The 24,381-nt window shown below is 57.2% G+C and overlaps 2 protein-coding genes across 4 annotated transcripts in view; both read right to left on the bottom strand.

Annotated features, from left to right (window-relative positions):
- Positions 1 to 772, bottom strand: part of SLC29A3 (solute carrier family 29 member 3) — a 40,127-nt gene extending 39,355 nt beyond the window's left edge. The window contains exon 1 of one of the 3 annotated variants that reach the window (XM_034662648.1): positions 694 to 772. In XM_034662648.1, the coding sequence (XP_034518539.1) occupies positions 694 to 735 (42 nt within the window). In that variant the 5' untranslated portion in view covers positions 736 to 772. Of the gene's footprint in view, positions 1 to 501; positions 600 to 693 lie in introns of those variants that run through there. The other 2 variants (XM_034662647.1, XM_034662649.1) reach the window with 2 other exon arrangements.
- Positions 773 to 11,474: 10,702 nt separating this feature from the next.
- Positions 11,475 to 24,381, bottom strand: part of UNC5B (unc-5 netrin receptor B) — an 81,719-nt gene continuing 68,812 nt past the window's right edge. The window contains exons 9-17 of the mRNA XM_019807732.2: positions 22,571 to 22,765; positions 21,819 to 22,208; positions 21,116 to 21,203; positions 20,073 to 20,241; positions 19,676 to 19,909; positions 17,656 to 17,805; positions 16,826 to 16,990; positions 15,884 to 16,065; positions 11,475 to 15,072 (exon numbers count right to left, since the gene is read on the bottom strand). Coding sequence (XP_019663291.2) covers positions 14,907 to 15,072; positions 15,884 to 16,065; positions 16,826 to 16,990; positions 17,656 to 17,805; positions 19,676 to 19,909; positions 20,073 to 20,241; positions 21,116 to 21,203; positions 21,819 to 22,208; positions 22,571 to 22,765 — 1,739 coding nt within the window. The 3' untranslated portion in view covers positions 11,475 to 14,906. The remainder of the gene's footprint in view (positions 15,073 to 15,883; positions 16,066 to 16,825; positions 16,991 to 17,655; positions 17,806 to 19,675; positions 19,910 to 20,072; positions 20,242 to 21,115; positions 21,204 to 21,818; positions 22,209 to 22,570; positions 22,766 to 24,381) is intronic.

Below are 24,381 nucleotides of genomic sequence, written 5' to 3'. Positions count from 1 at the left end.
CGGCCGCCGTCCCGAGGCCCGCGCCCGTCGCACAGGGGCACCGAGCGAGGCGCCCCCGCCCCGTGCCCCGGCCTCCGGCCGCTGCGCGCTCCGTCTCCCCCGCCAGCCGGCCTCTGTGGTCGCCAGAGCCTGCGCCCCGGGACCCGGAAGCGCTCCCGTCGCCCCCCGACTCCTGCAGAGGACCCCTCCAACTGCAGCCCGCCCCTCCTGCCCAGCCCCCTGCGCCGGCCCGGCCACCCAGCTTTGGCGCGTCGTGTCAGGCCTCCTGGGGGCCAGGCCAGCGCCATGTCGCTTTTCCTTGTCACGGCCTTCCGGACGCCCAGCGTCTGGCTGAAGCAGAGGGGAAGCTGGGCGGGGGGGCCACCGGGTCCTCAGGACCACCCCGCCAGGCCCTCCCGCCAACCCCTAGACGTTCGTGTCCGAATGGCAGGCCACGGGGGCCACCTTAACCCGGCCCGCTTCCTCTCTCTGCCGTGCCCTTTACACCCCCTGTCTCCTTACCCCTGGCATGCCTGAGGGGCAGGGGGCAGTATGCCCTTTTCACAGACGGGAGAAGGCTGGGCTTGCGGGAAACCGAGATGGAGCTGCCCGCCTGCGATGCCCCCCCCCCCACCGCCACGAGGGTGCGCTCAGGGCTAGGTGCTCTTAGGGCAAGCGAGGCTCAGAACCCTGCGCTTCCCTCATTCAACACACCTGCTGTGTGGGGCCTGCAGTGGGGACCTGCGATATCGTCATGTAAATACATGTTTAGGGGGCGCCGGGGTGCCTCCGTTGGTTCAGCATCGGGACTCTTGGTTTCAGCTCAGATGTGATCTCAGGGTCCTGGGTTAGAGCCAGGCGCTAGCCTCTGCCCTCAGCGGGAAGTCTGCTGGAGATTATTTCCCCCTCCCTCTGCTCCTCCCCCACCCCCCGCCCGCTTCCCACGCGCACTAAAATAAAAATCTAAAAAATATATATGTATGTATACATGTATATATGTAAAAATGTGTGTATGTATGTGTATATATATTGATATATATACATATATACATATAGATACATATATACATATAACACACACACACATATATACATATATATATGTATATGGTGTTAGAAAACCGCAGGCCCCAAATAGTCATTTAGAGTGAGTTCCCAAACAGGGACTTAATACCCAAACTAAACGCAGTTTCAATCGCCCCGGAAATGTGGCCTTAACTGGTCAGTCAGGAAATATTTCTCTCCAGCAGCACCGATGAATCTGTCACCTGGGGTCCTCTCCATCCCACCCCACCCCCAACGGAAGATAAGGCTATCCACATGATAAGATATTTTGCTTTTTCCCTGGCAAACAGCCTCCACCGGAATGATCCCTTTTTTTTTCCCTAAAAACTTTCTTGCCCCCACCCTCTATCTATAAAAAAACCTCCCATTTTGTACAGTGCCTCAGAGTGCCTCTCTGCTTGCTAGATGGGGGCTATCTGGTCCATGAATCATTTAATAAAGCCAATTAGATCCTGAAATTCACTTGGTTGAATTTTGTTATTAACATCGGTCCGTGTCTAGTTCCAGACATGAGAGCTTCTGAAACCCTTGGAATTTTCTGGGTAATAGAGGTGGTTTTGGAATATAGGCGAGGTCCTGTAGGGTGAGGTCCGGAGCCGACGACCGAAAGAATTCCTGAGATGTCTTTGGTGCAAAATGGTGGTTTATTAAAGCATGGGGACAGGACCCGTGGGCAGAAAGAGCTGCGGCACCCAGGGTTTGAGGGGTGGCTGCTTATATACTTGGAGTTGGGGGACCTAAGGAAAAAGGAGGTTTCAAAAGAACTTTCATATGCTAAAGAGGACCTACAAGATACCAGAGGTCTTGCCTTTGTCAAGTTAAGGTTGTTTTCCCCTCTAGCAAGGTATTAACATTGAGACAGTTGGGAGATTCCCGGAAGAATGTCCCACTTGTCCCACCCAGGAGTGGGAGGGGAGGGGGAGCAGTTTACGCTTTGTCTTCAGCTAGCCTTCTGCTCCCTCATCACTAGGAGTGTTTTGTTTGTTTATAATAAGCCCCTTTCCACCACACCAGGGTTTATGCTAATCAGGTGACTCTTGCTGGGCCCCTAGATAGTTTCAGGATGGGGGAGGGTTGTGCCGGAAGAAGCAACCACAGATTTTGGGGTTGGGATTTTCAGCACCACGACCTCCCCCCCCACCCCTGCCCTCTGGGGAGAAGAGGAGCTGGAGATTGACTTTATCACAATGACCACCGAGTTCATTACTCATGCCCGTGTGCCTCCATAGAAACCCCTAAATCATGGGGTTCAGAGAGCTTCTGAGTTGGGGAACACCCCCACGTACCGGGAGGGTGGTGCCCCGCAACTCCATGGGGACGGAAGCTCCTTTGCTGGGGACCTTGGACCCTGTTCATCTGTATCCTTTATAAGAAACCGGTGATGGAAGGGGAAGAAAGGGATAAAGAAAAGGGGGGTAATCAGAAGGGGGAATGAAACATGAGAGACTATGGACTGTGAGAAACAAACTGAAGACTTCAGAGGGGAGGGGGTGGGGGAATGGGATAGACTGGTGATGGGTAGTAAGGAGGGCACGTATTGCATGGTGCACTGTGTTATACGCAACTAATGAAGCATCAAACTTTACATCGGAATCTGGGGATGTACTGTATGGTGGTTAACATAATATAATAAAATAAAATAAAATAAAAAAAATAAAAGAAACCGGTGATGGTAAGTTAGGTGTTTTCCTGAGCTCTGTAAGCCCTTCTAGCACATTATTGAAACTGATGGTGGGGCGTTGTAGGAACCCCAGACTTCGTAGCCAAGTTGGATGGAAGTTTGGATACCCTGGGCAGCCCATACGTGTGACTGGCGTCTGAAGTGGGGACAGTCTTATGGGACTGATGCCAGCTCCGGGTAGTTCGTGTCAGAATTGAACCGAGTTGCAGGACCCTGGAGAGAGGGAGGATTGATGGTTGGTGGGGAAAATCGCACATGTTTGGCGTCGTAAGTGTTGAGAGTGAAAACTGGGCAGAGGCCAATGGTACGGAGGGCTGGGGTCTTGCTCTGGAGGAGCTTGCACCTCCCCCCTCCCTGGGGGAGGCATGCCAGCGTTGGAAGCCCTGCACGGGTGTGCACGGTGCGGTGGTGGGCATGGATGGGCAGGTGCCGGGAGTCAGCAAGGACTGGGCGCACCTGCCCCCCCGCCCCGTGCCTCACAGCCTTGTCAGCCCTATTTCACAGGGTGCAAGTCCCAGGCTTGTAAAATTAAGTAGTTGGCCCAAGGTCACAGGACAGTGGAGCCTGTGTTTGCCCCAGGTTTGTCTGACTCCGAAGGTGGCACGTGTTTTCTGCTCCACCGCGTGCCCCTCCTAAGGGCCTGGGGGTGGGTAGGGTAAGAAGTGAGATGGGGGAGAAAAGGGTATGGGGGCAGCCTAATCTGATGAAAGAATTCACCCAAGGCAGAACGAAGGAGATAGAAGTTTATTGACTGCACTGCAAGGGAGCAACAGGCAGGACAGTAGAGAAGAGACTGTCCACTAGGAGGCAGTGGTAGGGGGGCTGCAGTTAAGGGGGAAGAGAGGAGGGGCCGGAACGTATGGAATTTTCCCCTTTTTGGTACCTGTGCCCAGTTGTAAATAGTCCACCTGTCAGCTAGGGCCTCTGGCTATTTCCAGGTGGGTCTCCTAATGAGCCTGTTTGCAGTCAGCTGGGGGGTCACTGTGGGCCCTTCTACCCCACTCACATTTCCATTGCTCAAGCCTGTGGCCTAAAAGTAGCGTCTACAAAGGGTTTCTCAGGAGAAGTGACCTTGGACCTGAATGTTCAGTATGCTTGTGGCCCTTGGAGAACACCAGGGAGGACCTTCTGGAAGGAGCAGAGGGCTGAAGCGAAGGCAGACGGGAGAGCAGTGACATGTCAGGGGAGGGAGGGATGCGAAGCTGTGAGAAAGTTCAGGACTGGGATGGCCCTGAGAGCCAGTCTGAGGGTGTGCTCACCACCCTGCAGGCCACAGCATGCCATTCCATGGAACAGCATTCTGTAAGGGTTTGCATAGAGAACAGACCCCACCAGGGGTAGAGAGGTGACCGTGGGGACCGCTGATCACAGGCAGGGCAATAGAGCCTGGGGCCACCTGGCTCCAGTATCTGACTGATTTCTCCAGCCTAAGAAAGAAAACAGATCCATGTTTGCAGGGTTTGCATTTGGCATCTTAACCCTTTCTAGGCCTTGAACCATCCTGGCTCCCAGCCCTGGCTCCCTAACCCAAGTCAGTGCAGTTTGAAACACCCAGCCCAGGACACCTGGACCTTACCTGAAAGGTGGGAAAGGGGTGGGCAGGAGGAGTGAGCAGTGGGGGTCTGGGACACTGTTTTGGAGGATTTGGAGCCCCTGTGTGGTTGTGGGGCGGAGGAGCAGGGGAAGGCAGAAGACTTGTCTTGAATCTCCGTTTGCTCAGCAAGCTGGCTGTTCCATCTCGCTTGTGCAGATCGCAGATCGGGACAAGCAGCCAGATTTCCCCGGGATGCTCTGGTCCTGTATGCTCTAAGTAAGGCTGACAAAACAGGCGCTGTCCACGATGAAATGACAAGAACCAAAAGGCCGAAACCTTCCCAGATGCTGTCCCTGATGGGGAGAGGGGTGGTCGGGTGTCCCTTTTGCTGCACTTGGCCTCCCGGGGCTGGGCGGATGTTTTCAAGGGACCTCGACGTGGAGCAATTCCTGCAGAGAGTAGGAGTCCAATAAGCAGGACTGCTGCCTGGCAAGGAAGGGGGATCTTCACAGAGCTCTGTGCTGGCTGCCCCCCACCTCTCTCCTGCAGGGACCACCTCCTCGAGTCCAATGTACACTCCATGAGGTAGGTACGCAGGTTAGCCTCATTTTGCATATGAGGACCCTGGGGTTCAGAGAGGTTAGTTTCTTGCTCAGAGTCACACAGCTACTAAGTGGCCAAGACTCAAATCGACACCTCACTGCCTCCAGAGGCCCGTCAGGGACTTCATTCAAGGGGGTGGTCACACAAGCTCCTGGGCTTACCCAAAGCCTGCTGACCCATAGGCGCCTCAGCAACAGAGGAACTGCTTATTCAGGCAGCCAGCTGCCCATGGAGTCAGCCAGGCGGCTGGGCCTCCAGGCACGGGGTTGGCAGGCCATCTCGTGGCCATGCTCTGTCGCTGCAGGTACTGGCTGGCTCGGTGAGGCTGCACTCTCTATCGTCAGGGGCTTACTGGGCCCCCCAGCCCCGGGCGTGGGGCCGGGGAGACAAGGACTCATCCATAACCGCTGAGCTTCATTCTCTGCTCTCACATCACCAGTTCAAATCCACCCTCCGACTCTAGCCATCTCTCCTTCTGTGTCCCACGGCTCCCTTTGGGAAAGTTCTGCACCTTTTGGAGATTCCAGCCCTTGACCCCTCTGTCTCCCCTCCATGCATAGGGCATCTTGCCCTCCTCCCTGCCTCAGCTTAGATCCCATGACCCACTATTGCAGTAACATCTCAGCAAACCCCCAAACTCCCATGTCCCCCGTCTCCTGGCGGCCCCGCTGGCCAAGCCTGGATGTACCCACCTACATCTGAGCGGATGAGCCTTGTGGAGAAAGTCCCCAGCCGGCAAGCGACTCCGCTCCGGATTCATGGTTACCAACCTGAGATGGGCTTCCAGACTCCAGCAGGCCCACAGCATGTCTCGGCTCCTGCTCTCCCTGAGAACTATGACCAGCTTCCTCCTCCAATTGGCCCAAAGCCCTGGACACACCCATCCGGACACGGTCTTGCCTCCTGCCTCCTGGAGGAGCATCCTCATTTCTCAACACGAAATCTGCCCCATCAGCTTCGGGTTTTCTCTCTCCAGTGACAACAGGGCAGTGCCCCCTCTATCCTAGGGAGGGGATGGGATCTGGAACCAGAGGGGGTTCAGACCTCCCAGTTGTTGACAGCTCTATGACTCCGCCATCCGGGGTGGTCAGCCCACCAGAACTCCCCCCTGGGAGTCGAAGGGACAGAGGCAGGCCACCAGGGACTGGAGGGAGCACAAAAGGCCTTGTGGATGCGGAGCTGTGCCTCGTGAGGACCTGGCAGCATTTGCAGGGAGGAGGAACAGCTCCAGGGTGAAGCATGGGATCTGTTTCCAAATCTTTGAAAAGCTGTCAGGGAAGATGACTTAGACATATTCCTAGTGATTGCTGAAGGTGAAATTAGCCCCTGCAGTGAAAATAAGTAAGCCATCAGTAAATGCCATTTATTATGACTCTTTCAGGAAGTAGTGAGCTCACCATGTCTGGAGGCAGTCAAGTAGCATCTGGACAGGCCCAAGTCTGGGCTATTGTGGAGGGAATTCTGGCATCAGGTGAAATGTGGGAGATGATGGCCAAGCGCCCCCCCCCCACCTCTGCCATCCTAAAAGTCAGTGAAATGGATCCCAGTCAACCCCTGCAGTTCATGGGGACAGCCTCTGCCCACTGTAACCCCCTTGGTAATCACGATATTTACTGGTCTGCACACTGGGCGTCTGTCCCTGGCGACCTGGGGGTAGGGGAATTTCGGGGACCCCAAGGCCTCAGCTAAGCCCTGCCCTGGGGTTCAGCAGGCAGTGGGGAAGCTCCTGGGAAGAGGGTGGGCTGAGCCCACCATCCCATGGAGGGCTGCAGGAGGGGTGCCGAAGGAAGCACCACTGTCCCTCAGATGCCACCCCTGCAAAGTGGCCCGCAGGGTCTCTTGGCGGTCTGTAGAGAGGGCCAGGGGCTCAGGGCTGTCCCAGTCAGCAAACCCCTGAACGAGAGCACTCTGAGCCTGCCCCTCCCCTGCTTCAACGCCTTTCTAAAGCCCACCCCTGCCCAGTAGATCCCAGGCCGGGTGGGTCTTATTAGACCCTGTGCTTCAAAAAAATAGGGCCCACAATTAGCCAGCTGGAATGATTTCACATACAAATCCCAATCCTGATTTCTGGTTTCTAAAAGCAGAAGGATAGAGCCGTCCTGGGCACTCACTCCTACCTGGCAATCACCAGTTTGAGCCAGTAGTGAGGGCCTTCCCCTCCAGGGGGCTGTGTGGTCTCCAGTTAACTACAGTCTCCACTGCTCCCCATCGCTCCCTAGCGTGCTGAGGCCAAACGTGAGAGGCCTTCTGATGGACCATTTATCCTCCTGCTCCTTCAAGTAGAGATCCACGCTGCTGACAGAAGAGCTGAGCAAGCAATATGCTAAGACATCGTATGTTTCGAGACCCAGCCAAGGGGGCACTTTTCTTGGTGAAGTGTTGATAGGCTGCTTCTCTTATTCATATGATGAGCAGCCTGGACCCTGGAGATACTTGCTTTTGACCCAGGCCTACAGACGAAGCCCTGAGGCCGACTCCAAGGCCCAGGAATGGATCTGCATGAACCTGGAGCGGGTGGCCTATGGCAGTAGGGTCAGCGTGGCCCCTCTGTCCTTCCCAGACTCCCAACCTGATCCTTCGATCCCTTTGCTATGAGCTTTCTCACCTCCTTACCTGTCACTGCACAATTCCTGCCATCTGGTGGTTCCTTGGACCCAGTCCTCCACCGCAATCCCCACCTGCCCAGACACCATTACCTTCCAAGGCAGGCTGGCCAGAATGACCCCCTCCCTTCTTCGTGCTTGTACCGCTCCGGGACCAGGCCCAGGCTAGCTGCCTCTCAGTCCTGGTAAACTGTGGGAACTCACTTTTTATTCTGCAGTGAGCTGCTAGGGGGCACGTCTGGGCGTGATTTATCACCCTGCACCCCTTATGCTGGGCACATCTATGGATCAGATCAATAAATATCGATTGAATGTCCAGGTATTCCAGACCCTCTCCCTGGGGAAGCTTTCTAGGCCGAGGAGCTGGGGTGGGTAGATTCAAGCTACCGGCATGAGGCCTGGGCTGGGTCAGGCCCTCATGGCTGTGGGAACAGCACGGACTCACCGGTGGCCCCCTCCCCAGGATTACCGCCATGTCCTGGGTCGGGGTCCCTAAGAGGTCACCAGCTCCCACCCCCACATGCATACACACACCCAGAGACGGCCCTGAGACCATTTCGGCCCCTGGGGCAGACAGCGGCCTTGACATCTGGCTCATTACCTGCTAAAGGGACATCAGTGTCTTTTCTTAGCAAGAAGTTTCATAAAAGAAGGTTGCTGCAAACTTTTGCCTAAAAGCATCTCCCCCAAAATGCACAATTGAGAAACAGTGGCTCAGGGAAACCAACCCCAGTGTTCTAAAATCTCACTGTTCCTGGGGCGTCTGGGTGGTTCAGTCGAAGCATCTGTCTTTGGCTCAGGTCACGATCTCGGGGTTCTGGGATGGAGCCCCATGTTGGTCTCCCTGCTCAGCGGGGAGCCTTCTTCTCTCTCTCCCCCTGCTCCCCACTCTGCTTGTGCTCTCCAGTGTGCTCGCTCTCTCAAATACATAAATAAAATCTTTAAAATACCACTGTTGCAGAAAGCCTTTCTCGACGCCCAGCTCAGTCAGTGGCTTCTCTGAGCTTCCATGGCCCCCTTGTCCACTGATGCCTCTGTCTCCCGGTTAGGCCACGGGCTCGGAGGGCAGTGTGCCGCCTCGCCCCTGTGCCCAGGATGGACCGCCAGACACGGTGTGATGGATGAGCCGTGGGGCCCCGCCCCCGCCCCTCCAGCTGGTGTCTGGAAAAGGCAGGCCTGCAAAGCTCCTCATCTCGAGCTCCTCCGGTCCCTGGGCCACTGAATCCAGGGCAGGGATTACGGGAGAAACAGCTTCCTGTTGAGGACCATCCCCCAGTTCTCCAGCACCAAGGGCTAGGAAGGCTGGGCTCTTGGTGTGGGACTGCCTGTGCCCAGGGCAGAGTGACAGGTTGGATGGCAGCTTTTCCCATGTAGGGCTGAGGAAGGAGGCCAGGAGGGAGGAAGGGCCCGGCTGCTGGCAGGGGAGAGAGGCTGGCGGAGGCGGTGAAGGGAAGGGGCAGGGAGAGCCGGCAGCCACAGCCCCCAGCGGCCTATCGAGGGCACTCCGAGGGCTTTAGGTAAAGGGGACGCTGGAGTTCCAAGATGGATGGGTTGGGCCTTAGCGACCAAAATGCGATAGAGACCGTCTTACTGACAGCGAGGGAGGGACAAGTTAGGGACCTCCACGGGGACATCATTAAGGGAGCCTGTTATCCTGTGGGAAACACAGTGTTGGCAAAACGAATTTCCAAGCAGTTATTGGAAAAATAAAACTATTTCATGTTTATACCTCAAGGGGTTGAGACTCTTGGATCAGACCCATTATATTTAAATATTTACATGTACAAATATATGTTTGTATTTGCATAGATCTTCCTGGGAGGATACATACAAAAATGAACCAACTGCCTCTGGGTGGGGTGGACTGGGGACAGGGAGGGAGCAGGGGACGGGCGTGAGACAGGAGAAGGAGGGGCGTCGACTTCTCAACCTTTTCTTTTGTTCCTTAAACTTTTTTTTTTTTAAGCCGAAGGCATGTATCCTATTTTGATTTAAAACGGGCAAGAGTTTTGACAAATTTGCTAAGTGGAACTCGGAACTCGGTAAGGTCTTCCTTCCTGTGTGAGGTCTCAGGCCCGAGGCTGGGGTTGGAATGGGTTTTCTTTTCTTTTTTCTTTTAATTTTTAAAATTTTTTTCTTACGGCCCCTAGTGGTGGAGGGGGGAGCTGGTGGCCTGAAGTCTGTGGGCTGTGACAGCTTCGTCACATCACTGCCCTGCTCTAGGGCACCTTTTCGGGCCACGCTTGGTTATAGGGTCGGAACCAGCCCACCTTCTGCCGGCTTCTGGTTTTTCCTCATCCACCCCGGGACTGTGATGGAGGAGGGCCCACCAGGTGAGGCCATCACACCCCTGCCTAGAAGCAGGACCCCAGGTTACAGAACTACATCAGCCAGAGGGAACTTACAGACTGGGAGGTCTAAGGCCCCCATTTCATGGGTAGGTAAACTGTGGCCCAGGGAGGGACAGTGACGTGCACAGCATCAGAACTAGAACCCAGGTCCCTGCCAGAACTCTTGGCACCCAACAAGGGGTAGGTGGCAAGGAGAGGCCGTCCTGCTTATGTAGTAGGCAGAGAGGGAGGGGTTTAAATGGGTACCTTGATTCCTGGGGGGACCCTAGACAATCTGCTTGCTTGTAGGGACTACTTGTAGGAAAGAGCCATCCCACACCTGACTCTGCCCTCCCCTTCCCTGCACTGCTGCCCCACCTCAGGCTATACTTCCCTTCCCTTCCTACCCACACCCCCCCGACAAATGAATGTGACTGCTTCAGGTACCCTGGGTCTCCGGGGAATGGTGACAGCCAGAGCAGTGGGTCCATGTGCATGCGTGTGCGAGTGTGTGCTGACGATCCTGCCTGCACCGCTGGGCCATAAGCTCCCAGAGGACCTAGCCCACATGTGCTCCCTACCCCTTGTGCGACAGCCGGGGGACACCTGGCACACACCCCAGAGCCACAGCTCCCTGAAAGTCAGAGCTGGCGGTGCCTATATGTACCTCATACTTCAGGGCATGGAACGGTTAGAAAGGTGTCTACGGCCAAATACACGGGGGGCACCCTGAATTAATGTGAAGAGACCAGCTTCTTCTTGAGGGACTTCTCAGAGCCTTTCATGTGCCGACGGACACTGTGAGTGTCCACCTATGAGACCAGAGGGTACTTTCACACCAAACTTCAGAGATCACAGCATCCACCATGAAGCAGGCACCGCAAGCTTGAAAATGCTGGGACTAGACTCAGTTCACATAGGGAGGCCTGACGACCAGCTAACAGGACCCTGCCAGTCATATGACCCCTTTTGTGCAAAGTAGAAAAAAAGGCCCCTTCAAGGTACTTCCATCTGTGGGAAAATTCACAGCAATATGTTGGTTTTATTAGAACAGGACCTTTACTGCCATCTGCTGGAAACATCTCATAGTAAATACACAGATCAACCATCTGTGGATGGCTCCACTCTCCCCTTTAGATATTTGGAAATGATACTCTTGTCCAGTGTGTCACCTGCCCAACCACACATAGAGGCCCTGGCTCCAAAGTCACCTGATCCCCACCCACCCATCAATCCCTTTCTACAGGCACCATTATGTCCCAGGTGAGTGCTCTAAACTGACCTCTCAGCCTCCGCCCCTCTGCATTTCTTGTAGACAGAAAGGGATGTTGCGGGCTTCATGTCCACCTATCACTTAGCCCACAGCAGGCTCAAATGACTGACCACTGAATCCCATGAATGCTTTTGCATTGAGGGTGCTGCCTAGGGAGCAGGGATTGGGATCCAGATCCAGCACGGGCTCTACCTTGCTATGTGACCACATAGAAGTCCTTATCTCTCTCTGGGCCGGGCTTCCCTTCTGTACAATGAAGCAGTTGGGCTTGATGGTTTCCAGGAGCTCACAGAGCTCTGACAGTGATTACTCCTTTCCCAAACCCATGGAATTTTGGGAAAAGCAGGAAGGTCATCCCAGTTGCTGATAGAAAGACAGTCAAGAAGACAACAGAATACAACTGGAATCTTTTATTAGACTAGGAAATATAATTTATTTTGTAAAAATTAATTTTGTTACAATAGGAATGCTAAACGTTATGTACAGGTTGAAGTTTACAGAATAAACAGTGGTGGGATGGGGCCATCCCCGCAGCCCTGGGACACATAACCATGTCCACGGCCCAGGCAGGGGGCCCAGCCCTTTGCCCCCAGCAGAGCTGCTCCCTGCACCCAAAGTCCTGGTCACCTTCCCTCAGAGGGCATACTAAGGGACCTGGCTCAGCTGCCTGGTTGCTGGGGACAGAGGACCAGAGGGTCCTGGGTCATCCAGGAGATGGAGAGGCCCCCACACCCACAGGAGGACCCCTGGTCTCTGCGAGAGAAGGCAGAGGAGAGGCACATAGAAGATACACCGACTGACCCTGTGGCCTCAGGTCACACACGCACACCCAGGTGGGGACATGTTCCTGGGGGGGCACCCTGTTGTGCCTGGAGACAAAAGCACGCACACATGGGGCACGCACACACACACATGCATGTGCAAGCACACCCCAGCGATGAGAGAGACACAAACACCAGCGCGAGGCCCCTGCAAGCCCCTTGGGGGCCCCTGATCTGCCTCTCGTGGGGCACATGGGCCACGGGGGGCGGCCGCTTAGGTCGGAATAAGAGGAGAAATCCTGATCCCTCCCTCAGGCAGGCAGTGTGGGGACACAGCCACGGCAGCCTCGGATGACTGGTGGATGGAGCCAGCACACCTTTTTCAGGAGATTCTTATAAAGCCGGACAGTTTGAACCCTCCCAGGAGGCTCCAGCCAATTGGTTCTGTGCTCCAGGCCCTGGTACACAATTTCTGGAAATCAGCTGAGAAATGGCACGTTGGTGGCTGGTCTGGCCTCATCCACCAAGAAGAGCTCCCATCCTGGGTGCTGAGCAGGCGGGGCGGGGAGGAGGGGCACGTCAGACGGCAGCCGACCTCCACCCACTAGGATTCCCACTAGGCCCCTAGAACGACCGTGTGTTAGAACCCAAAGGGAGTCAGACAGCAGCTGCAGGTATGAAAAGGAGATGAGGCCCAGAGAGGGCAGTCCTATGCCTGAGGTCACACAACAGTTTAATGGCACAGCTGGTCTTCGGACTCCAGGCTGCCCGGGGGTCTTTTAGAGATGGATGGGGAGGGCACCGGGAAAGCCCCTGTGGCACTGGTCAGGCTGCTGTCACACAGGCCTGCACAGCTCAGGCTAGGACGCATCAGGGACGCGGAGCCCACGGCAGACGGGCACCCTTGGCAGGGAAGGCTCGCTGCCTTTGAGGCACACCACTCAGGCACTGGGATCCAGAGCTGTCGTTGCCCTGCCCCGAATGCAGGCCTGGCCCCTTCAGCAGCCCTGAGAGAAGAAATCCTCTCTCAAACTGAGCAGGCGTCTGTCTGCCTGTGGCTAAGCTACCCCCCAGGGGGGTCGGTAGGTGGTGAGAACCCCCATAAGCCCCAGAGTCCATGGCAGGGAAGGGTAGGCTGGGGACACCGGCTGGGACTGGAGCCCCAAAACCTGCTTTCCTCCCAGGAGACCAGGCTTTTCAAAGGGCAGGATATGCCCAGGTTGGTCCCAGCAGCTGCTCATGGACCCGCTGGGGCAAGCCCTGGGGTTAGTACCCGCACAGACCTTCGGGGGTAGGGGGAGCTGGCACTGGCTTTGCCCTGGGTGCCAAGGAGGAGAGAGAGGCCTGTGGTCAGGCCTCTGTGCCAGCTGTAAGAACTTTGTCCCAGCCATTGTCAGCCAGTCAGAAAGGGACCTTGATCTGATGGCCCCGTGGAGCTTCCCGGAGCAGGCTGGCCAGGGGGTACCAGCCCCTCCACTCTGGCAGCCCTGCCTGTTAAAGCTCACTTCAAGACCCCCCAGACTGCAGGGGGAGGCTGAGAACCGGGCTGAGGGAGGTGCCGGTGGAGGTCAGAGCTGGGAAAACAGGCCTCCCCAGGTCCTCCTCCACTGGGGGGGGTGGTGGTGGTATAGCGCACAGCCAGGCACCCACCTCCCTGCCTCCTGGACTGGAAAGGCTGACTGCTGACATTCTTCAAAGCCACATCCCTTCTGTTTATAGGGGAAGCTCCCCAGCCAACTGAGGCTGGAGAAGACCAGTTTCTGGATTCCTGGGCGTTAACAGAACGCCAATGCGCTCCCGTCCCTCTAGTCTAGGGGCTGCTAGGTGGAGGGACGACCTGGCTGGTCCCACCCTGGGGTGAAGGAAAGAAGTGTCCAGAGGAGACTCCGTCTTCCCCCACCCCACTTCGTTCTCTGCTTAGGCCCCACTTCTGGGTCCCGCTCCCTTCCCCAGGAGCTACCAGACAGGGACACTGGAAACACTGTCCCTGGCTCCCAGCTGGCCTGGCCTGCCCACACTTTCTACCCCAGGGCTTAACCGGGACTCCTGAGGAGCCCAGGGAGCCTGTGGGACACGTGCCTGGGGAGGTGGTGGGTGGGAGGACCCAGCCCACTTCAAACCTCAGGGCTCCTTGGCCTTATAGATTCAGCACCTGCTTAAGATTTTGGAGGGAAATATGGTACCATGGCTAAAACCCCACTTGACCCTGTACAACTGGGGAAACTGAGGCCTTGTAGGAATTAATCTAAGACAGAATCTTTAGCAGCAAGGTGTCCCTGTTCTGTCTCTCTCTCTCCCTGATAATCTCTCTCTCACACACGCACACACACGCACACACGCTCACTCCTGGCCAGAACCACGAGCAAGCCCACACTCATCCACACTCAAGAGTTTTCTATTTTTTCTGTGTTGTTTTTCATTTTCTTTTTTTCTTAAAAAGGACTTATCCAAATATCTGGATAATAAATCATGTGCGTTTCCTAAGAAACTGGGTTTTTCTTTTCCCTTGTGGTTTTGGTGTTGCTCTTTTTTTCTTGGAGCCTGACTAGCAGTCTGAAGTTTCTTCCTTCCTTTCCTTTTCCTTTTTGCTTTGGACAGGAGAAAGCAGTTCGTCTGAATTGTATTTGACTCTTCAAAGAGGAAAATAGTGTGAAAGGAGAAGGGGGCTCAGGGGGAGGGAGAAACCAGGAACTGAGGGAGAAACTGAAGGAGGAAACTAAGACAAACATAACCCAGAGCTCCCAGGGCGGTGGTGGCAGGTGGGGTGGACAGAGTGGGGAGGGCCACCTCCTGGCCCCCTGGGCTGCCTCCAGAGGCCTCAGGGTGGTTTCTGCACAGAGATCTGAGGGCAGGAGGGACAGCAGGGGGCGAAGAAGGAGCACTGGGTCCTCCGGACAACGGAGTACATGGGTTTGCTAAGGCTGGTCGTGGTCTGGAGTGGGGCGAGGGGAGGAGGAGGGGGCGACTCTGGCTGTGAGCGGGGGGCAGTGGAGGCCGCACCGTCTCTCATGAGGCTGCCCGGGGCCTCCCTGCACCGGTCTGCTGCCCGCCCTCCCAGCCCACGGTTCTGGGGCCTCTCAGCAGTCCCCGTCAGTGGCCATGGCCACCAGCATCTCACTCTTGCCCATCTCCTCCAAGGCACTCGCCAGGCTGTTGAGGTCCCCGTCGTCCTGCTGCAGAGCTTCCCAGAGGTCCAGGATCACGCCCGTGGGGCTCGCTTTGGTGGCAAAGTAGTTCAGGTACCTGGTGGAGGGAAGGAGAAGGCCATTGGGCTCCCCAAACCCCCAGCACCTCCTGGGAGCTTGGAAATGGACAGCACCGGGAGGTGGGAAGACTGTGCTCCCACAATCCTGGGTCCTCTGCTGGGGGGCTGTGTGGCCCTGGGCAAGCCACTGCTCCTCTCTGAGCCCCGGGCTCCTCCTCTCTAAAACCCAAACTGTATTGCTCATAATCATCCATCATCCCTGGTGGTACCACCACTGAAAGACACTGGCCCCCGAAGAGGCTGTCCAAACCTAGCCTTCCATTCTTTCCTGCTCCCTCATCGGTTCCCTGCTTGGTCTTGCCCCCCATGCTCTCCTGAGAGTAGGAACAAAGCCTTAGACGCTTTGCAAAGCCCATCCGTTTCTAGTCCTATACGTGCATCTGCTCAGTGCAGGTTTATTAAAGGGCTTCTCAGTAAGTATGATGCAGTAAGGACTATTGTTGCCATGGTATTTATCCAGCATTTTAAGTTTTCCAGAAGGGCTTTGACACTAAAATATACTCTGTCACCGGCAAACATTTCCAGAACACCTGCTCTGTCCTAGGCACGGGGGTGTAGGTGGTGATCACAGCCGGGGTCCTGGCTTCCCCTGGTTCCCACAGGCCAGCGCCTTGAGCATGGCACTCGTCAAGGATGGGCTTCGGCTTCTTGGATTTAGCACACCCGAGCCTGAGCTCCTGACCTACCGCAGATGGAAGGATCTGATCCCGGACTGTGGGGCTGCCTGCCCCACCTGCGCCCTGGGGACAAAAGGAGGCTGGGGTGGGGCGGGCCCGGCCCAACACCCACCGGTCCATGGAGAGCTTCTGTGCCAAGAGCCGCCAGTCGTTGCCCCGAGAGTTGGGGGCGTCCAGGCTGTTGCATATCTTCTGGCGGATGGACAGTGGAATCTTGAAGGCGTAGGGTCCCAGCTGGGTGGTGACCATGCTGCCAGGGGCAGAGCAGAAGGCATCCAGGGAGCTGGCAGGCGTCTGGAAGACCAGGGGGCAAGGTGAGAGGGGCAGGGGGTGCCCCGTTGCGCAGCACTGTCATCTGTCCCTCCAACCTTCCTGCCCGGGGACTGTGAGCTCACGGAGGTTCCGGTCACCCCCCATGCTTGGGGAAGGCTCCACCTACTCAGTCAGAGGCCTCCTCCCCCGGAAGGTGAGCTTCCAAGGGCCAGGGCTGCACACGCAAGCCCAGGCCTCGGGGCGCAGTGTGCTCTCCCACCGGCCCGGGCTCCCGCTGATGCCCTCTCAGGATTACAGAGCCACGAGGCGCCTCAGCCACGCTTTAATCCGCCCGGAGCCAAATGAAGTCTAGAAAGGGGAAGTGACTTGCCCAGGGTCACGTGCCAAGTTAGGGGCAGAGCTGGGTGGAGGCCTACAGCTGTGCTCTTGACACCGCACTGCAAGGAGGTTCCAGCACTGTGGTCCTGGGCGGCCCGGGTTTTGTAAGCCTCAATCTGGATTTAGAGTCTGGGAGAACTACAGGCCTGGGCCAATGCTGACCGCATCCAAGGTTGATGGTCTCTGTCTTCCCTAAAACCCCACTTTCTGACTTAGTGAAGTCATCTATATTGCTGCTTGGTAAGTGCTCTGAGCAAAAACTGCCCGAGTCCCAGCTCCGACTTGGGGGGTGAAGGGCACGTATCTTTACGGGAGACAGCATTCCCACCCAGCTGAGTGGGGAGCACGGGGGTCTGAACACCGCATGCCCCGGCCCCACAGATAGTCCGGCCTCTGGCCTCACCTCTGCCAGTGTGGTGTGCAGCTGGAAGATCTGGCCCTCCCCTTCCACCTGCCGCACACAGATCTTGCAGGTGAGCTCTGTGGCGGCCAGGCTGTGCCTCTCCAGGGTGAAGGCGCAGTGCAGGGCCTTCTGGCTGCCGCTCCAGATGTGACAGAAGGGGATCTCCTGCGGGAGGGGCGGCAGGGTCAAGGACGGGAGGCCAGCCTGCCCTGCCCTCGGGGAATGAGGCTAGCCTCGGGGGTGCGGGGACCTCTCAGGGGCAGCGCAGGCCTCTCCATCCGGATGGGCAGAGGAAGAAGAGCTGGTCAAGGGCCCTTCAGCTGAGAAAGGGAGCATAGCGGGGAGAAGGCTCAAGTCTGGATGCGTGAGTGTGTGCGTGTGTGTGCGTGCGTGTATGCGTATGTGCGTGTGTGCGTGCATGAGCGTGTTGGTCTGGGCCTGGAAGACTTGCAGACTCAGTGGTGTTGTGCTGACAGGTGCAGGCACAGGGCTGTGGCTATTTGAGATTCCTCTGCACAGTCTGCCAGGCATGAACACGCTCGGAGATGGTAAGGCCTCTCTGAAAATGACGCGTATAGACATTTGTGTGTGGGCGTGCATGTGGGGATGGGGGTGAGTACGTGGCACGAGCGTGGGGATGGGCTTCAGGGTGACCGGGCGCATGGAGAGTGGGGTGGGAGGGAGACAGCGACTTGGAAAGGTGGGGCCAAGGCTAGAGGAAGGAGATGGGGCCAAGGCCTGGGAAGGGGCATTGGTCTTCCCTGCACAGCCCCTCAAATGTTCCCGCTTCCCCAGCCTCATGCCCCCAGCTCCTCTGGCCCAGCCCTCACCTGGTACTTGGCCAGCAGCTTGCTCCTCCAGTGGGCGTGGGGGACGTCGTGCAGAGAGAGGCGTAGGTTGTGGTAACTGTCCTTAAACAGCAGGGGTTTGGGCTCCTCCAAGAGATAGCCGCCCAGCGTCCGCTCCAGCTCTAGCACCTCCTGGGGGCCGGGGGCCATGGGAAGGGGGAGCCCATCATACTTGGCCCATGGGTTCTTCCTGCTGCAAGCTGGGGGTCTGGGGACACATGCGGGCAGTGGGAGCCCGGCTGTAGGACTGAGGGCAGGCACCCAGCGGAGCACAGGGCCAGGCATTTGGTAAGTGCTCGGAGAAGACACACCGTGTGAATGGATACGTGAGTGGACAGATGATGGATATACGGATAGATGACTGGATTTGCAGATGATTAGACAGATAGATGGACGAATAGATAGATAAACGGATGCATAAATACAGACAGATGGACATGTAGATGGATATACAAATGGATTGGTATATAAATAGAAGGACAGATGGAAGGAAAGATGAATGGGGCTTGGGGATGGCTGGACAGACAGATGCACTGCTGAGTGAATGAGTATACAGATAGATGGGCAGCAAGCTGGATGGATGATGGATGGACGGACGAATGGATGGATGGACAGATGGGGACTGAAGAGATAAGGAATGCCATCAAGCCAAAATGTGGCAGCTTCCCTCCTGACCTCACCTCCACCTTCTGACCAAAGCTGGACCCTGGCCAATGCCCCAGTGCTGAGGGATGCAGGCCGCGAGAGCATTTCTCAGAGCCTCCAACCCATTCTGGGCCTTCTGGAATTTCAGGCCAGCCTAGTCCGGCAGAGACACCCACTCTCCCATGAGGCCTTTCCACCTATGCTGCCTCAGTCCCCAACTGGAGTTTGGGACAAGTCACAAGTGACTGCGAGACAGGCGTTGGACGAGACCACAGAACCATGGGTGGGGAAGGCCTACAGCTACAGGAAAGGGCCCAGAGGCTTCACAGAGGGATGGAAGGAAGGAAGAGAAGGTTTACAGGGGGCCAAGGGGCTGTGCTCTTCCAGTGTTAGGATGAGCCTGAGGACCTAGGAGCNGGGGGCAGGGGGCGGGGGGGCGGGTGCTACTAACACAGGCTCCACACCTGCCACCATCAGGCTCTACGTGCCCAAATCTGACCCCTTCGCCTTTCTGCCTCCCCTGCCCAAACCACTGGCACCTGCCACAACCCCTCCCTCATTCAGGGGCACCTCTGTCCTTCTGCATATACTTGGAACCTGGCTGTCAGCCCTGATGCCTCCCCTCTCCCCTTCATCCCATCATTCTGCTAACACAGTGGCCAACCCCCTGTCCTCGCTGCTGTCACTGCCTGGTGTCCAGGGCCCAGGTGCAGCTTCCCAACTGGCCTGTCTGTCTCTTGCCCACCCATTCCCGCAGCAGAGCATAGGGGCTTTCAAAAGAGCGCCTGTGAACAGTGTCCACCGCCTCTCTGCCCCCACCCACTGGATCGATCCCAAATTCCTGAACATGGCTCCCAAGGCTGTCGGGGAGCTGAGCCCTGTCCACCTCTCCAGCCCCATCTCTCTCCCTCCATCACATACGCACAGCCCCTGCAGGCTTCGGTCACATGCAGCGACCCACCTGCCTTTGCGTTAATGGCTCTGCCAACTGGAATGCCCTTCAGCCTTCTCTGCCTGGCACCCCTGCTTGGCTTTCGGAGCATAGGTCTAAGGTTAACTGTGCTGTGACGCCTTCTCAGACCCTCCTCCTCCCAGTCGGGTGCTCCCCTCGCCCTCTGTCAGGGAGCCCCCATCTCTCTCCCTTTTCTAGCCTGGAGCTTGGTGAGGGCAGAACTGTGCCTGATTCCTCTCTGATGCCATTTCAATGAGCAATGAATGACCGATTCCCGGGGCTGATGGTGGAAGAGGGGTACCACGATTTTGGGGTGAAGGGTACCGGAAGGCAGCAGGCAGCTGGTCCGCCGGGGTAATGCACCCCCCTGTGCCAGCGCTGTGCCCTACCTAAGGTCGGCCTTACCTTCAGGGCTACGGGTGTGTCCTCCAGGCAGTAGACCCTGAGGCTATACTCCAGGGAGGTGCAGAGGGCGGGGGCAAAGATGGCCAGCTGGAGCCGCTTGACCGCCGAGCGGGAGTACGACTCCCCGGTGAACACGTAGGTGCCCAGCTGGTCCAACAGGATGTGGCAGGACCTGGCCTCCAGCTGGCAGTAGCAGGGTGTGTTCAGGGTTTCCTCGTCCAGAGTCACCACCTCCTGCAGGGGGACGGCGGGGGGAGGCCCACAAGTCACAGTCAAGGCCATGGAGAGGTCCACCCAGGTGGGGCCAGGAGAAAAGGGGCTTGCTTTCAGCTTCGGAGGCCTCCCAGAGCAGCTTCGGAGAGCAGGCCCCCCCGCCCTTCCAGCCTCAGCTCCTCACCTCCCAGTGGCCCTGGTGGGCCTGGGTCTTGAGCTGGAAGATCCAGTCGCCGGCGCTGACCTCAGCACAGTGGGGTACCGTGAGGATGACGGGGCGGCACAGCAGGAGGCCCGTGGGCCCACAGGTCACCGAGGGGCTCAATACTGTCTGGGTCCCTTCTGAAAGCGGGCTGGGGAGAGGGCAGAGGGCAGGGGGGAGGCAGTGAGGGGAGGCCGCAAGCTCAGCAAGGGCCAGGACTGGGGGCGGGGCTCCCGCCTCCACCCTGGCTCCTGGGTGGCCCAAAGCAGGTCTCCACCCCCAGGGGCTCCCAGAGGCCAGGGGTTAAGGAGAGGCAGAAGGATGGCATAGGCCTTAAGATCGTTCTCAGGTTTCTGCTGTTACACGCTGAAGTTCTCACAGCCATACCTTTGTTCGCGGTTTCAAAGGTTCTGAGCTCTAAACTACTTTCTAGAAAGCTGCTACCAGTCTAGGCTCCCGAGAGCATGTCGGGGGGGGCCGAGTCCCCGTGCTTTTGTCAATATGAAGGTTTTACTGTTTGAAAAAAAATCTGTAAATTCAAGAAGCAAAACATTCCTAATATCTCCTAGCTGTTTGAATTACTATTTCTTTGACTACAAATTAGGCTGAATGTTTTTTCTTTATCTACTGGCCTGTGTGTGTGAGGGGGGGTGTGTGAGTGTGTGAGGGTGTGTGTGTGTGAGGGCGCGTGCTTCAGAGAGAGTATGTGTGAATCACTTCATAGCCTCTGACCATTTTTGTAGTGAAATGTTCAAAGCCTCTTTACATAGTAAAGACATTAACCTTTTGTCATAACGTAGCTACTTTGTCAATTGCCTTTCAGTTTCGTGATTTGTCCGCTGGTTTCGTACATTTTAAGTGTGAATGTAATCAGGTCTGCCAATGTCTTCCTTGGAGAACTACCTCTGGCCTTAGGATCGGGTGCAGAGTGGGGGATGGTGATATCTGAACCCAGGGTGGACAGGTAGCAGGGAGAGGAAGAGGAGGGGGGCAGCCCAGGCTGGAACTGAGGTCTCTCTACTCACAGGGTGTTCTCTGCCTTGTTGATAAGCAGGTACAGCTCATAGAACTTGCCCTGGGGGATGGCTCCATTGGGCACCAGCAGACTGACCCCTAGAGGGAGAGGGTGGTCAGGAGGGAAGGGCTGGAGGAAGTCTCAGAGCTTAGAACAGGGGTGAGGGGTGGGTGGCTCCTAGCTTAGGAGAAAGAGATTTCCTGAGAGCCAGGGGGTCAACAGCAAGGGGTGGAGAGAGAAGCTCTGGGGATTAGGTACCAAGACAGCCCAGGCCACTGACAGCAGCGGGTCTGTCTGGTACCACAGGGGCCGCTGGCACTGTGACAGGGTATAAAGATGGCAAAGACTCCAAGTCAGAAGGCCCCAATGCCAGCTCCAGCCCCAGATCAGTGTGACATTGGGAAACTATCACGGCTTTGCAGCCTGAGATCAGCCCTCCCTCCCAGTAGTTCTCTGTAGGTCTGTTGAACTACGAAGAGGTATTCTTCCCCACTTAGCAGATGAGCTTTACAGAATGGCTAGTCCAAGGTTCCGGAACCTGTCTTAGTGGGGCAGAAAAAGGCCTGACCCCAAATCTTCTATTTTATTGTCCTTCTTCCCCCTGGGCCTCATGTTTCCCATCTGAGAAGTGGGATCAGGGAAGTCCTATCTTCTGTCAGTGGAGGGGGGACATGCTGAGGCTGGGCTGAGAGGCAAGCAGAGCGGGAGCCCACCTGTGCCGGGGATGCTGAGCCTCCCCCCCAGGCAGCCAAAAGTGCCACTGACTCTGCTCCCCGGGTCACGGGGCAGGCCCAGGAGCTGCTGGGAGCCGAGGCTGGCACTGTGTAGGTGCAGCAAGTGGGCGTCCCGGGTGAAATCGCCCGAGTAAGTGCCGGCCGGCAGGACCCCCAACAGGTCGGCCCCATCTGGTAGGCCTGGTGCAGAGCCGGTGGTGCCAGAGTTGTAGACCTTGATCTTGAGACTGGGCAGGGGGTCCAGCAGGGGTGAGTTGGTCATGGGGATCTTGTCGGCTGAGTCCTGCAGGGCATACATGGGCCCGCGGTAGATGCCAGCACTGGCCGTGAGGTCCGGAGGCGCGGACAGGTGCAGGAGCTGCGGGTTGTCTGCGGGGGTTGGGGCTACGGTTAGACCCAGCTGTGCCTCACTGGCTCGCTCCCGTCCTCTGCTCCTGCCGGGGACCCTTCTGTTGCAAAATCCTACTCAAATGTCCAGCTGCCAAAGGCTCAAGGGCCATCCGCTGCAGGAAGCCTTGGGGACTCACCACCTGAGCTACTCCTTCCCTTTTCTCTGGGTCCACCAGAGTGCCTCTCTGGTCTACACTCATCCAGTTATTTGCACAGCAAAGTCTAGAAAAACCTCCAGAGGGAGCAGGACCCCTGCTCTGGTCTGGCCGGTCTGGCCGGCTGCTATGCCCCTCTGGGTGCCCCCGGCTGCATCTGCCACCCCAGGTATGCCCGTTGCTTACTGGGCCTCACAGTCTTGAAGTTGACGGGGTGGAAGCCGCCAGTGAGCGCAGCGGACGAGTCGGTGATGTCCGTGTCGAAGTCCCGGCAGTGGCGGCGGTACACCACCACCCCCACCACCATGAGGACGCCCACGACGATGAAGGCGGACACCACGAGCCCCGCGTACAGAGCCACGTCCCCCGAGGCCTCCAGCACTGCGGGCACAGGAGGGCTGCGTGAGACCCAGGTCCCGGCACAGACCTGCGCTATGCTAGGTCCTAGTCTGAGCCCCGCCACGACTGGCCAGGGACCTCAGGCAAGCCTGAACCGCTCTGTGCTTCAGTGTCTGTGAGTAAAATGGTCTCAAGTCCCCTGCCCTGCTTCCCTCCCGGTGCAGAAAGACAGGCAGAATGACTCGTGGTCAGTTCCAACGGTGAACTCATGGCTCACTGCTGAGAAAGACGAGGGCTGTGGCTCCGTCTGTCCTGCCCCAGCCAGGAAGTTAACTCAGGGCCCCATTGCAGCCTCAGCACATCCTCAAGCCGGAGGTCCCGGCTCCCAGAACTCTCTGCAAGCAGCTGTCCTGAGCTCAACTTGCAACCTATGCTTGGGGCGGGGGGGGGGGGGGGGGGGNGGGGGGGGGGGGGGGGGGGAGTGCAGGCGGAGAGTGCAGGAGGGAATGAGACGCAAGGCGATGGGGTAGAGAGGAGGTGAGCAGGCGGAAGGGACGGAAGGGGCTCAGGGAGGCCACCCACGGCTACACTTCCCTCCCCCAGGTGGGGGGAGGCTACCACACAGCTGCAAATAACTCTATCCGGGCCAGGCAGGCAGGTGTCAGGGTCCAGAGGCAGGGTCTACACGGCAGAGCCATCGAACCGCGCTTTCCACACGATGCACGTTCTGTGTCTGTGTTGTCCCACATGACAGCCACTAGCCCCGAGCGGCTAATGAACAACTAAAATGTGGCCGGTGTGACTGGAGAACTAAGTATTTAAAATTGTATTATTACATTTTAACAAAGTTAACAGGAAGGTGAAAGAGCCACACGTGGCCAGTGGCTAGCCCACTGGGCAGCACACAGGCAGAGCCAAGACGCCTGCTCTGCCCTCGTTTGTTTTGGGAGCGCCAGGAAACACATGTCCCGTCTCCCCTCCTGGGGCGGGGGTGGCCCTCCGAAAAGTAGGCCTGCTTTCCCTGCCTGGACCCTACCAAGCCCCACTTCCCTGGTGCAGACTGAGACTTCGGGGAGGGGGGTAGGGGGTGGCTCAGGGCTGGTGGCTGCCTGCTTCTGCCACCTTCTGGCCCCATCTCTCCTCAGTGGCCCTCGTTCTTGGGCTCCCCAGAGGATCCCAGCCCCCGGAACACCTGCCAGAGGAGGCCCTCAGGGCTTGACTCTGCCTCTGGATGTTCTCCCTGACCGCTGTGAGCTGGGCCCAGGGCCTCGCTGCTGATGTGATGATTCTGGAATTATCTGGGAATTATGGTTCAATTACCACAGCCAATCGGCCCGAGCAGCTTTACCGCTCTCGAGCTGCCCCAGCACAGCCTGGGGAGGAAGCCGCCCCGCCCCTAGGGGCTGGCGCCGGGCAGCGAGTTTCCCAGAGAACCCAGTCCTGCTCTTGGGGGTACAGTAAGGGGCATGGGTTGACGGTGTGGGCCTGGGTGCTGGCTCTGTCACAGAGAGGAAGGCTGAGGGACAAAGCTAAGAGCACCAACTTTGGCCACATAATGAGTGAGGTTCAAATGTTGCCTGGATCCCCAGGTAAGCCCCTTCCTCTGACACCCATCTTCTCCCACCACGGGAGGGTTGGGACAGTGTCCTTTCTGTCAG

This window comes from Ailuropoda melanoleuca, chromosome 6 (assembly GCF_002007445.2).
Source record: "Ailuropoda melanoleuca isolate Jingjing chromosome 6, ASM200744v2, whole genome shotgun sequence".
Classification (NCBI taxonomy): Eukaryota; Metazoa; Chordata; class Mammalia; order Carnivora; family Ursidae; genus Ailuropoda; species Ailuropoda melanoleuca.
This window is presented reverse-complemented; position numbering and strand designations above follow the sequence as displayed.